We start from the raw sequence: 11,520 nt of genomic DNA on the forward strand, positions 1-11,520 counted from the left end.
ATAGTCCCCACCGTTTTAGTAGGTAATTTGGTTTTATCCAAAACGTGCCAGGCAAGCTGAAGGAAAAAAACCAGTTGGCATCCTTGTAAGCCGTGTATATGCATTGAGAGTCTTGTACCCGTGCACGTACAAATGTTGTTATCACGTTGCCAGCCAAGGATGAGTTCAAGAGTAATTCAGCGACCCGTGTTTACGTACGTTGGTGGTCAAAGGTACATTATAAGAACTTGGGGATGGCAAGTGGTACCAATTTTTCTCACTCAGGCAATGATATGTCGAGAGAGGGCTGTCATGTGGAACCTATGCAATTGGTACCTTTTGATTGAGCGAGTGCGGCTCCCTTGCAAGATAGACCTGTAGCTTTAGCACCTCAACGCCCATGCTTGTCTCCTCGACATCCGGATGCTTCTGAAGAGGCGGGAGATGAAGTTGATTTGCACGAAGATAGATTTATTTTGTAACAGCGTCAACAAGTTTCAAACAAGCGACCACTTGAGGATGCTCAGGTTGACAGCGATGTCAATTTTTGTCATAAGAAGAAAGAAGTGTTCAGGCCTCCACAATTCGAGGACCGTATGCCATTTAAGAGAGATGTATGTATTTCCCTTCCTCTCGTGATTTCTTTTTCTTTCACCGTTTTGGCTTTCGTTTCTAACATCTTTCTTTGTCTTCTTTAGGTTGGCCTTCTTGTCTTTTTGATTTGGCAACTGCAAATGTTTATTCTTATACGGAGATGCTATTTGGAGGCGACCTACCTACAGACAGGGAGATCAGGGACCTGCTTGGTGCAGAACTTGTTCCAAATCCGCCGAACTTCCCGAGTTTGCCATGTGTAGGCGGAGGTATGCAAGATCCAGTCATACGTCTAACACCTTTGCCAGCTAGCTCTAAGATCTCTTTGAGATGGCCGAACCTTAGTGGTACCGAGCAACTCATCCATCGCATCAGTCTTAGTGCGACAATGGATTTCAAGAGCCATATTGAAGAGAGGATTTCTAAGTGCCTGTTGGAAAACCTTACGTTGCTCAAGGAGCATTTGGCTAAGCTTGTTTCTGCAACCTTAACGTTGATTCTTCATCTTTGAAGATTAAGATTGCCGAACTTATGGCCGCCTCGACTGAGTATTCTTCCTTATGTGGTATTTCCTTGGAGAAGTTGAGTCCAGATGTTAGAGCTCATCAGCTAGCAACAATAAACTTGTCACTGGCTTAAGTTCGGTCTTCTTAGCAAGCTACTTCGGGAGATTATCATGTTACAGAAACTTCTTTATCTTCTGTCCAGATGCGTCTAAATGCGTTGGTGCGAGAATGAGAGCAGTTGGTAATCGAAGCATCGCAACTTGAAAGTGTTCTCGCGAAGCAGGGAACCACACTTTCTCAATACCAAAAGGAGATTTCACGCCTAGAACGAGAGAAAGGCATGACTATGGAGTTGCCCATCTTGTTTTCCACCGAGGTAGAGACTTTGAAGACTTTCGAAGGCTTGCTTGAAGATCACCTTCGTAGTTTTAAGGACATAGTTTTCAAGTAGTATCATATGTTTTTTTCTTGTAATCAGGCTTTGGAGCCAACTCCTTATTTTAAAGAAATACAGTATTTACATTCTTGAATTTGCTGTTCATTCTTCAAAGTGTTTTTTTTAGATGGTGTGACTGTACTTGAAGTTTTGACGTTTCAAGTTACTTACGTACCCTCGGTTGAGGAAGGATCAAGTCATAATGTAGTTCAAATGCATTTTTTTGTGCCGTACGCAGTTTATGCTCTCGCGGACCAGGAGTACATCGTTTGTTTTAGGGGTAGTAGCGCTTCAAGAATCTGCCATTGATGGGGCCGATCTTCAAGCCATCTTCTGCCACAATTAAGTAGGCGTCGTTGGTGTAGACCTCTTGTATTACATATGGTCCATCCCACTTTGATGTGAACTTGCTTTTTGTCTTGTGAGTTATGACGATAGGCCTACGCAATGCGAGGATGAGGTCCCCAGTTTGGAAATACCTTGGGCGAACCTTCTTGTTGAATGCCTTGGATAGCCGTGCCTGGTAGCATTCCAAATGTTGTTGAGCTTCAAGCCTTCTCTCATCCAGCGCTTCCAGCTCTTGAAGGCGTAACTTTGCATTCTTTTCATCAGTCAAGCCTTCTTGTATAGTCATTCTTAGTGAGGGGATTTGACTTTCGAGTGGTAGAACAGCTTACACGCCTATACGAGAGAAAAAGGCGTAGCTTGGGTAGAAGTCTTATGTGTCGTCCTATGTGCCCAAAGTGCTTCGCTTATTCTTTCGTGCCAATCTCTCTTTGTTCGGCCGATCACCTTCTTTAGGAGGTTGCACAATGTTTTGTTGAATGCTGCTGCAAGACTGTTGGCCGGAGCGTGATACATGGAAGACTTATGCTGCTTGAACTTGTATTTCTCGCAGAGCTCATCCACGAGTCGGTTGGAGAACTGTTTTCCATTGTCAGTGATAATGTAGCGAGGTACACCATATCGGTGGATGATATGCTCCTTGATGAAACAGACGACATTTTCCTTCTTTACTTCCTTTAGAGGTATGGCTTCAGCCCACTTGGAGAAGTAATTTGTTGCAGCTAGGATGTAAGCTTCTCCTGCATATGACTTTGGAGTAATTGGTCCTACGACGTCCAATCCCCATACATCGAATGGCTATAAAGCAGCTATAGGGTGTAATGGTTCAAGCGGTTGATGTATGAAGTTGGCGTGGAATTGGCAGGCTTGGCACCTTTTCGCATATTCCAGGCAGTCCTTCACCATGCTTGGCCAGTAGTAACCCATTCTTTTGAGCTGGAAATGTAGCTTTGGTCTAGACTGATACGCCCCGCATACGCCTAAGTGTGCTTCTTCTATGGCTTGATTGACTTCTTCCTCACCTAGGCATCTCAGAAGTACTCATTCGAAATAGCGTAGTTACAGTGTTTCTTTGTAGTAAAGGAAGCGAGGTGCTTGTCGACGTATTTCAGAGCGATGTCTAGGATCATCTGGAAGTTTTCCATGCTCCAAGTAGTCGATCAGCGGTTGTCTCCACTCTTCAACATCGACTAGAAGTACTGAGATGACATTTCTATCATCCAGTAGCATTTCGGTGACGAGCGGGATCACCCATCTTTGGCAAACTAGCACGTCTGCAGCTTCGTCTTCTCCTAGTGTCATGCTTGAGGCTAGGTTGGCGAGAGTGTCTACCATTTAATTTTCTTTTCTTGGCGCATGTTCTAGTGTCAAAGTCTCAAACTCTTGTAGCAGTTGAGTTGCCAACCGGAAGTATGGGACGAGATCATCTTTCCTTACCTCATATTTAGTTAAGAGTTAATTAATTATGAGCTTGTAGTCGCCAAATACCTCAAGGGTTGTGATTCCCATATTGATCGCCATTTGGAGCCCGATGATGAGTGCTTAGTACTCAACGATGTTATGGGAGCATAAATTCGCTTGATTGAAAGGAATAAGGTAATATCTGCCTTTGTGGCGACATGAATACTACTCCTGCTCCTGCTCCGTTTGCTCATGCAGATCTATCGAAGAACACCGTCCATGTCGGGAAGATGCTGATGTAGAACACCTCCTCATCAGGCAAGTCGTCTGAGATTTTCCAATCAGCTGGGAATGGGTGATTAGCAAGAAAGTCTACCAATGCTTATCCCTTGACGGCTTTAGCTGGGACGTAGATGATCTCATACTGGTTAAGAAGCAATGCCCATTTAGCGAGTCGCCCTGTCAAAACTGGTTTAGACATGACGTATTTGACCGGGTCAGCTTTAGCAACCAAGTGGATGGTGTAAGCATGCATGTAATGCCTGAGTTTCTGGATGGTGAACACCAAGGCAAGGCACATCTTTTCTATTGGGGAGTAGTTCAACTTGGCGCTAGTGAGAGTTCGACTGAGGTAGTAGAGCGCTCCTTCTTTCTGGGATTCATTCTCTTGTGCCAAGAGTGCTCCAACTGAACTTTCCTGAGCAACAATGTACAATATGAGCTGTTTCCTTGGCACAGACGCCGTCAGAACAGGTGGACTTGATAAATACTTTTTTATGCTTTCAAAAGCATTGTGGCATGCTTTATCCTATACGAACGGAACATCCTTCTTCATAAGTCGACTGAACGATTGACAACGCCCTGCAAGGTTGGAGATGAAGCGTCTGATGAAGGCTAGTCGTCTTTATAGATTTTTTAGCTCGTGCAGGTTTCTTGGCTCAGGCATGTTTTGAATGGCCTTGATCTTTGATTGGTCCACTTCAATGCCACGGTGCTTGACAATGAAGCTAAGGAACTTTCCAGAGGTGACACCAAATGCACACTTTAACGGGTTCATCTTGAGGTTGTATTTTCGCAGCCTTTCGAACACTATTCGTAAATCCTTCAAGTGAACTGATCTTTTCTTTGTCTTAACCACCAGATCATCTACATAACATTCTACATTTTTGTGTGTAGCATGCCATTGAAGATTTTCTGCATTGCGCGTAGATATATAGCTCCAACGTTCTTCAGACCAAAGGGCATGACCTTGTAGCAGTAGATACCTTTTGGGGTGCGGAAGGCTGTTAGTTCCTCATCTTCGAAAGACATGCGAATTTGATTGTATCCAGAAGAGCCGTCCATGAATGACAGTGTCTTGTGGCCAGTGGTTGCATTCACCATGATTTTGATGATTGGCAAGAGGAAGTCCTTCGGGCAAGCGTCGTTGAGGTCCCAAAAGTCTACGCAAACACGTATTTGTCCAGATTTCTTAAGGACAATTACAATGTTAGAGATCCACTTGAGGTATTGCACCTCTCGAATAAAGCCTATATCGATTAGCTTGTCAATCTTGACCTCGATTTGCGAAATGAGCTCGGATTGATAACGCCTTTGGGTTTGCTTTATCAGTCGCGTTCCAAGCTTGACTGCAAGGTGATGTACAGCGATGACAAGGTCAAGGCCGGGCATTTCCTTGTAGGTTCAAGCAAAGACGTCTTTGTACTCTGATAGCAGTTGGTAATACTCCTCTATCTCGTATGTGCTTAGCAACGCACTTACGAAGATAGGCTTCGGCTCTTCTTTTGTGCCAAAGTTGAGCTCCTTGAGATCATCAACTGTGGCTTGCCCCCCATCCTCAAGTTGTAGTGGTGTGGCACTGACGTCTTCCTCTAGGCTTTTGTCTTCTTTGCCTTCTTGGATTGTGATGTGGAAGACGTCTTGGACTTCCTCTTCAGTGCTGTCCTTTCAGGCGTTATATTGTTTTGATTTTTTTTTTGCAACATTTAAGTTCCATCATGAGTCCATAACCTCTTGAATTAAATCAGCTTCGATCATGTTGACAATCTCAGCTTCATCTAGGCTTAAAAGTGTATTAACAATGGTTTCCTGCCCCCTTTCAGACTGGTGATTTTATGAATGCAACATAAGCTTCGTGTGTACTTTCTTTGGAGCGACATGAGTCCATTCTTCAACTTCACTTGACTTAAAGCATGCCCACAACAATCGAGGTGGAGACTTTGAGTCGAAAGAGCCGGAAGTGACGTCTTCCTTAGGGATTTCATCTTTTTTGTCTTCTTGGATTGTGACAGAGAAGATGTCTTAGACCTCCCCTTCAATGTCGTCTTCTTGGGCTTGTTGGCATGAAGATTGTCTAGTGTGGATGATGGTGCGCCTTCTCACTTTCAATGGTCCATTTGTGTTAACCTCCAAGATTGCTAGGCGCTTCATCCTTGAAGGAATTGAGCTTCAAATATTGCCTTTTTCTACTAGCCCGTCGAGCTTTTCTTCCTTTGACGCTGTCTCTCTATTTCTAGAAAGTTTCTTGTTGTCTTCAAGTCTTTCCAAAGCTGACTGATGAGGATGAGAGCTAGCCATGTTGCTTCGCTTCTTAGGCTTTGACAACCTTTCAAAAACAGAGCTTCAGGATGTTGGCATGTTAAGCCTCTCGAAGACGGAGGTTCGGTTTTAACCACCAATGCGATTAAATACCGAAATTCTGGGCTTTAAACGATTCATCCTATCAAAGACTGATGTCTGAGGGGCGGATTTAGGTTCATCTTGATCTTGTTCAATGCTCACGTTAATGTGTTGAGTGCTAGCATTTTTCGCTTTGCTTAAAATCTTCACGGGTGCATTTGGTGTGAAGCCAAGTCCAACTTTGTTGTTGTCAACTCCATAACCATGCTTCTTCAACTTCTTTTGAGTCTCGGTGAGGTCACGTTCTTTATTGTTGACGGTGTTTGAAACCTTTTCTCCAGGATTCGAAGAAGAAGCAAAGTCGTACCCAGCTTTCGACATGAGTTTGTAGGCGTTTGGATCAAAACCTTCTTCGGTCCTCTTGGTTGGGAGAAAGCTTGGTTCCACCCTCCTTGGTAGAGCTTTTATGAAGCCTTGTGGTAGTTTTGCAACCTTAGCATCGCCTAGCTGTGTGAAAGGCAAAACTGCATTTGTCTTGAGCAACTGTACATTATCCCTGTGCCGCTATGAATCAGCTTTGCTTGCTCCAGTTTCAAATGGAGATTGACCATTCTTTCTTCTTCACATCGGGATGTATCGAAAGACGGGTGTGTTTGGTCCATTTGAGGGTGCCTTACTCCTTTTGGTTGTTACAAGTTTAGGAAGCTCATCATCGTTCTTGCTTGAAGACAGCATGGCTTCTCCTTCTTGCTTCTTGGGCATGGTTTGCCACTCCTGCTTTTTAGGTGTTGCTTTGCCGTGGATTTGATCTCTTTTGGAAGAGCTTCGGGCACCATGTCTTCATCCATGTAGAACTTAGCGTTTGCGAAATGTGATTCGGCTTCGGTGAATGGTTTGTGAGGCTTTGATCCCAGCAGTAAATCTTCATCAGTGAAGTTGATTGCATCATAGGTGGCACAACATGTAGCGCATTCATGTGGTCAAAGTTTCAAGCCTTCATCTTTGCTTTCTTGCGCTTCGTGGTCATTGGGACTTTCCAAGACCGCTGCTAGTGCTCTTCGTATCTTTTTTGGCAATCGTAGCACTTCCTCGATGCTAAAGTGTATCGGCATGCCTTCTTTGGGTGTGAGGGTAATTTCTCCCTCAATGGCGATGGCTTTGCCTTTTGAAGGTTCTTCCATTTCAACTTCAACCATATGACATGCAACGATAGTGCACTGTTGGAAGAAGTCATTCGGGAAGTACTCGTGCAAAGAGACAGGAATGCGTGGCTCTTGCTTCATAGGTTCCCCAGCATACGTTGGCTTAGCAGCTTTTACATTTCTTTTGTGCTTCCTATTGTTGCGGCGATGGTGCTTCCTCACTTGTTCCACTTTTGGCCTTGTGGCTTGTGGTTTTGGTTTCCTTGTTTTTTTTGTAGGTCACCAATGTCTATCCTTTTTTATCATCGGTATGTGCATCTTGGTCACTTGCCCCCGGTGATGTTTGTGCATAATGTGCCGTGCAACTTGAGCATTGGCGGGAATGGTCAAGTGTCGCTTGAAGAGGTACGAGATCGAAGGATCTAAACGTAATTGTAGTAGTATGTGTTACTGCCGTGTCTTCAAGGTCGAGCTCGATTTGCCCTTGTTGCGCTAGCTTCATGATAAGTTCTTTGATGACGAAGCACTTGCCAACAGGATGGCTCACGATACGATGGTACTTGCAATACCTAGGATTATTTACGTGATTCATCTCTTCAGGACGCTTGCATTCTGGTAACTCGATCACCTTCTTTTTCAGCAAGTCATCTAACATTGTATCCATGTCTGAGTTAGGAAAAGGGTACGCCTTATGCGTCAATTCCATCAATGTGCTTTTGTACTTATCTTGGGTGCGAGGAGGCTCACCTCTCTTTATCTCCTTTGCTTTGGTTTTGGAGGAGATCTTGATAGGCACGAAGGAGGTCTTAATAGGCGCAGTGTTGATGGTGAACGCTTCCTTGGAGGGCTTTTTCCTAGTCTTGTCTACATTTGGGAAGAACACCTTATCCTTCTTGAAGTCGGTGATCAACTCTTTCTTTCTATGATTGGCAATACTTAGCTTCATGTCATGGGAACGAGTTGCCAGCTCCTCGAACGTTCTTGGTTTTATGCCTTGAAGGATGTAATGTAACCCCCAGTGCATACCTTAAACGCACATCTCAATGGCGGAGGTTTCAGAAAGTCGATTTTTGCAATCCAGACTTAACAAACGCCATCTATTGATGTAGTCGACAATAGGTACTGGTCAACTTCAACATGCTTACGGTGCGACAGAAGCAGTTGAAGAATTCCATTTCTAGCTGATCCCAACTGTTGATGGACTCGGGTTCGAGGTCAGTGTACCAGTCAAATGCGTTACCTTTCAGCGAGTGCACGAACTGCTTGTTGAGGTAGTCTCCCTCTGTCCCGACATTGTTGCAGGTTTCAATGAAATGGGCGACATTTTGTTTTGGGTTACCCTTTCCATCGAACTGCACGAATTTTGGCGGCTGATAACCCCTCGGCATCTTCAAAGCGTCAATCTTCTTGGAGTAAGGCTTTGAGTATAGTACGGAGTCATGTGAGTTTCCTTCGTTCTGCACCTTGATGGTGCTGGCGATCATCTCCTATAGCTGCTGGATAGAAAGAGATCCATGAGTGCCGCTGCTTGGTCTTTCTCCGGCTTCACATCGACTTTCTCCACCGGAGGCTCATCTTCTTCGCTAGCTCATCTCTTTAATGGATTACCCTTTAGGTCGGGTTTCTCGTCGTGTTGCGCCTCCAATTGGTTAACGAGTGCAGCGATTTGTGAGTCTTTTTCTTCCACAGTTCATGTTAGTGTTGCGATCGCTTCATTCATATAAGCCAGCTGCTCATCAATTGAAGTCGCTCCAGTGGTCATGACTTGCATGGCTGAGCTGCCGCTTGAGTCGGCATCGGAAAGAATGGAACCAGAGTACTTCCTTGTGCTTTCCTCCCTTGGCTTCCTTAGCGAGGCCAGGGTGATCACAGGTTCGTGCCTCGGGTGCTCTTATTCCTTCGACTGAGTTGATGTGGGGGTGGACGAGGCGGTAGAAAGAGCTCTTGCCTTGCTTCAAGTTGTGACGCCTGAAGTGACACCACATGTGGTGATGATGCTCTTGTTCCTTGCATTGGTAGCGAGAACAACTTAAGCCTTCTTTGATGCCATTTGTGCTTTTCGCGGATTCAAAGATAGAGATGAGAGGTAGAGAATATCCCACCGGGCGTGCCAAATTTGTAAACACGAAAATTCCTGCAATAAACGAGACAAGAGCACGTGTACAGAATAATATTTGTATTAATGATTTAGGGGTTACAATCTCTGGGTTACAATCTCTTCTACAAATTTAGCCTCTAATTCGATCTTCGTAATGTGTAGATTTGTGGATTGTGTTGTTGATCCAATGGCCTTTGAGGCTTGATCTTAGGATGAACAGGTGATGAACGATGAACGCTTTCTTCAATGGAAGTTCTTCAGGGGTTGTTGGGGCTTGATCTTAAATTATGGAAGTTCTTCAGGGGTTGTTGGGGATTGATCTTGAAGGAGGAAGTCCTTCAAGGGCCGTTGGGCTTGATCTTGAAGGGGGATTTGGTGGAAGTTCTTCAAGGGCTGTTGGGGGCTTGATCTTGAATGAGGATTTGACGAAGAACGAAGAGAGAACTTTCTTGATCCTTCGGGATTTCCTTGGGAGCTTTGGAGTTTCAAAGCTTCAAGGTTTTAGTGTGAGGTGAATTGGTTATGAATTGGTGTCCCCAAAATGAATGCCTTGGCTTCCTATTTATAGAATTCCAAAACTTGATTTCTGGATTTAAATAATCAGATGAAATAAATCATTTCTGCCAAGTGTTGACACATGTCCTGTTTGATTACTTTTCTGATGATACTCGATTTTTCGTTGAGTCACATGCTATGTGTAAAATTTATGTGACACATGAACGTTGAAATTTTAATTATTGATCAACATTTATTTCATCGAAATTTCAATGTCTACAGAATTTTTTTTTTTGACAAACGATATAAGTTATTTGCAAAGTTATTTTGACTATAGGTCGTTCACTCACCCATAACAAAACACATTGAGCTATAATTTAGTATCATACTTATTATAGACATATATCATTCTCGTATTCAAGTGAGTCGAACATAAGATCTCCTCCCACTAAGTAGTGATTAAGTGCCTCTATACACCAACTAGTCATGTACTTTTCTATTAAATTATTGAAGTACTTCAATCTCCCATATCTGGTTGTTGCCTGATATATTTCCATTCTGATCAATCACCAAAAGGATTGGTAACTATCTGATTCCAAACTCCATTTTCTTCTTCTTCTTCTTTTGTTCGTGTGTCAATTCTCTCCAATATGCCAAGGACAAATTTGTTCGAATTAACGGAAACTTTTTAAATCCATCAAGTCTTTCACATTCATCGTGAAGCAAATTTGATTGCTTTTCCATATTTATGCATCCTTATGAGTTAGAGATATGCTACAACCAGTTGCTCATGACACATTGGCAAGGTTCTAAAAGATGTTAGGCGTTAGTTGGGGGGCAGGTTAGGGCTCAGTGCCTAGGTGGCTGGGCAGGGTCTAAATGGGCGTCTAGGCGGACTACATTATATTTCGTGTAAATAAATGTCTGTTTATACTTAAAATATATATAATTTCATTGTAAACTACAAAATAGAATGACATATGTATTATGAAGTATTGGAACATAATGAAAACATAGGGAACAAGCATATAATGTGTGCACATTTAAGTATTCAGCAAGTCTCTTACAATTTATTTGAAAAAAAAATAAAATGTAAAATGAAAATTATCTATTTTCTATTTAAGTGAGTCACAACCAAGGCGGATGCTTAGGCAGGATTGGTTGGACGACTCAACAGGTCTAGGAGCCATTTCTTAATTTTCAAACGCCTAAGCATTAATTGAGCAATGGCCAGCCGCCTAACATCTAAGCAGGAACTTTTAGAACAGTGCACATTGGTAACTCTAATCATGGACGAATATAAGACTCACAAGGCGGATGAATCGGCAATTTTGACATGAACGGATATAGGACTCGCAAGGCATCGACGTCTGGTGTTACCCACAGACAGCTGGAGTAAAATTCATATATCCATAGTGGGTTTGATTCCCCCCATATTATTTTCAATCAGTGGAGGACAAATTCTTCTGAAGGGAAAGGAAGCAAAAAGCAGTCCTAACCTAGTTCTAGCCATTGTTTCTGAAAACAGCAGATTCAAAGCAAAAGGTATCCCATCCACCAATGGACAATGCCGAAAACCCCCCTGGTTGTTGGCTATATAAGGGGCAAGACCATACTGGCTTAAAGCACCAAGCAATCCACAAAGCTAAGTACGAAGTAAGAAACCTCCTTCTATCTGACTTGCCATGGCCTCAATGCAGTGCTACATACCTGCTAATGAACTGTGCCAGCAAAAGTGGTCCGAAAACTCTTATGGTTTTGAGCACGAAGAGAGTCACCATGGACACCGGTATAGCGGCCATGGCAATAGTGGCGGCCATACTCATCAGTATGGCAAACCCCATAGCCAGACTCCTCAGTATGGCCAAACCCATGCATACAATCATAACTAAACCATGCCAAAAC

The 11,520-nt window shown here is 43.4% G+C and overlaps 1 protein-coding gene across 1 annotated transcript; it reads right to left on the reverse strand.

Moving 5' to 3' along the window:
• Window positions 1-7,311: 7,311 nt before the first annotated feature.
• On the reverse strand, window positions 7,312-8,506 carry LOC139196881 (uncharacterized). The gene is made up of 2 exons (XM_070823230.1): window positions 8,146-8,506; window positions 7,312-8,015 (listed from the first exon to the last, which is right to left on the reverse strand). The coding sequence occupies exons 1-2, from the start codon at window positions 8,504-8,506 to the stop codon at window positions 7,312-7,314; spliced, it is 1,065 nt and encodes a 354-aa protein (XP_070679331.1).
• Window positions 8,507-11,520: the final 3,014 nt, after the last annotated feature.

Source organism: Malus domestica, chromosome 06 (assembly GCF_042453785.1).
Source record: "Malus domestica chromosome 06, GDT2T_hap1".
In the NCBI taxonomy this organism is placed as follows: domain Eukaryota; kingdom Viridiplantae; phylum Streptophyta; class Magnoliopsida; order Rosales; family Rosaceae; genus Malus; species Malus domestica.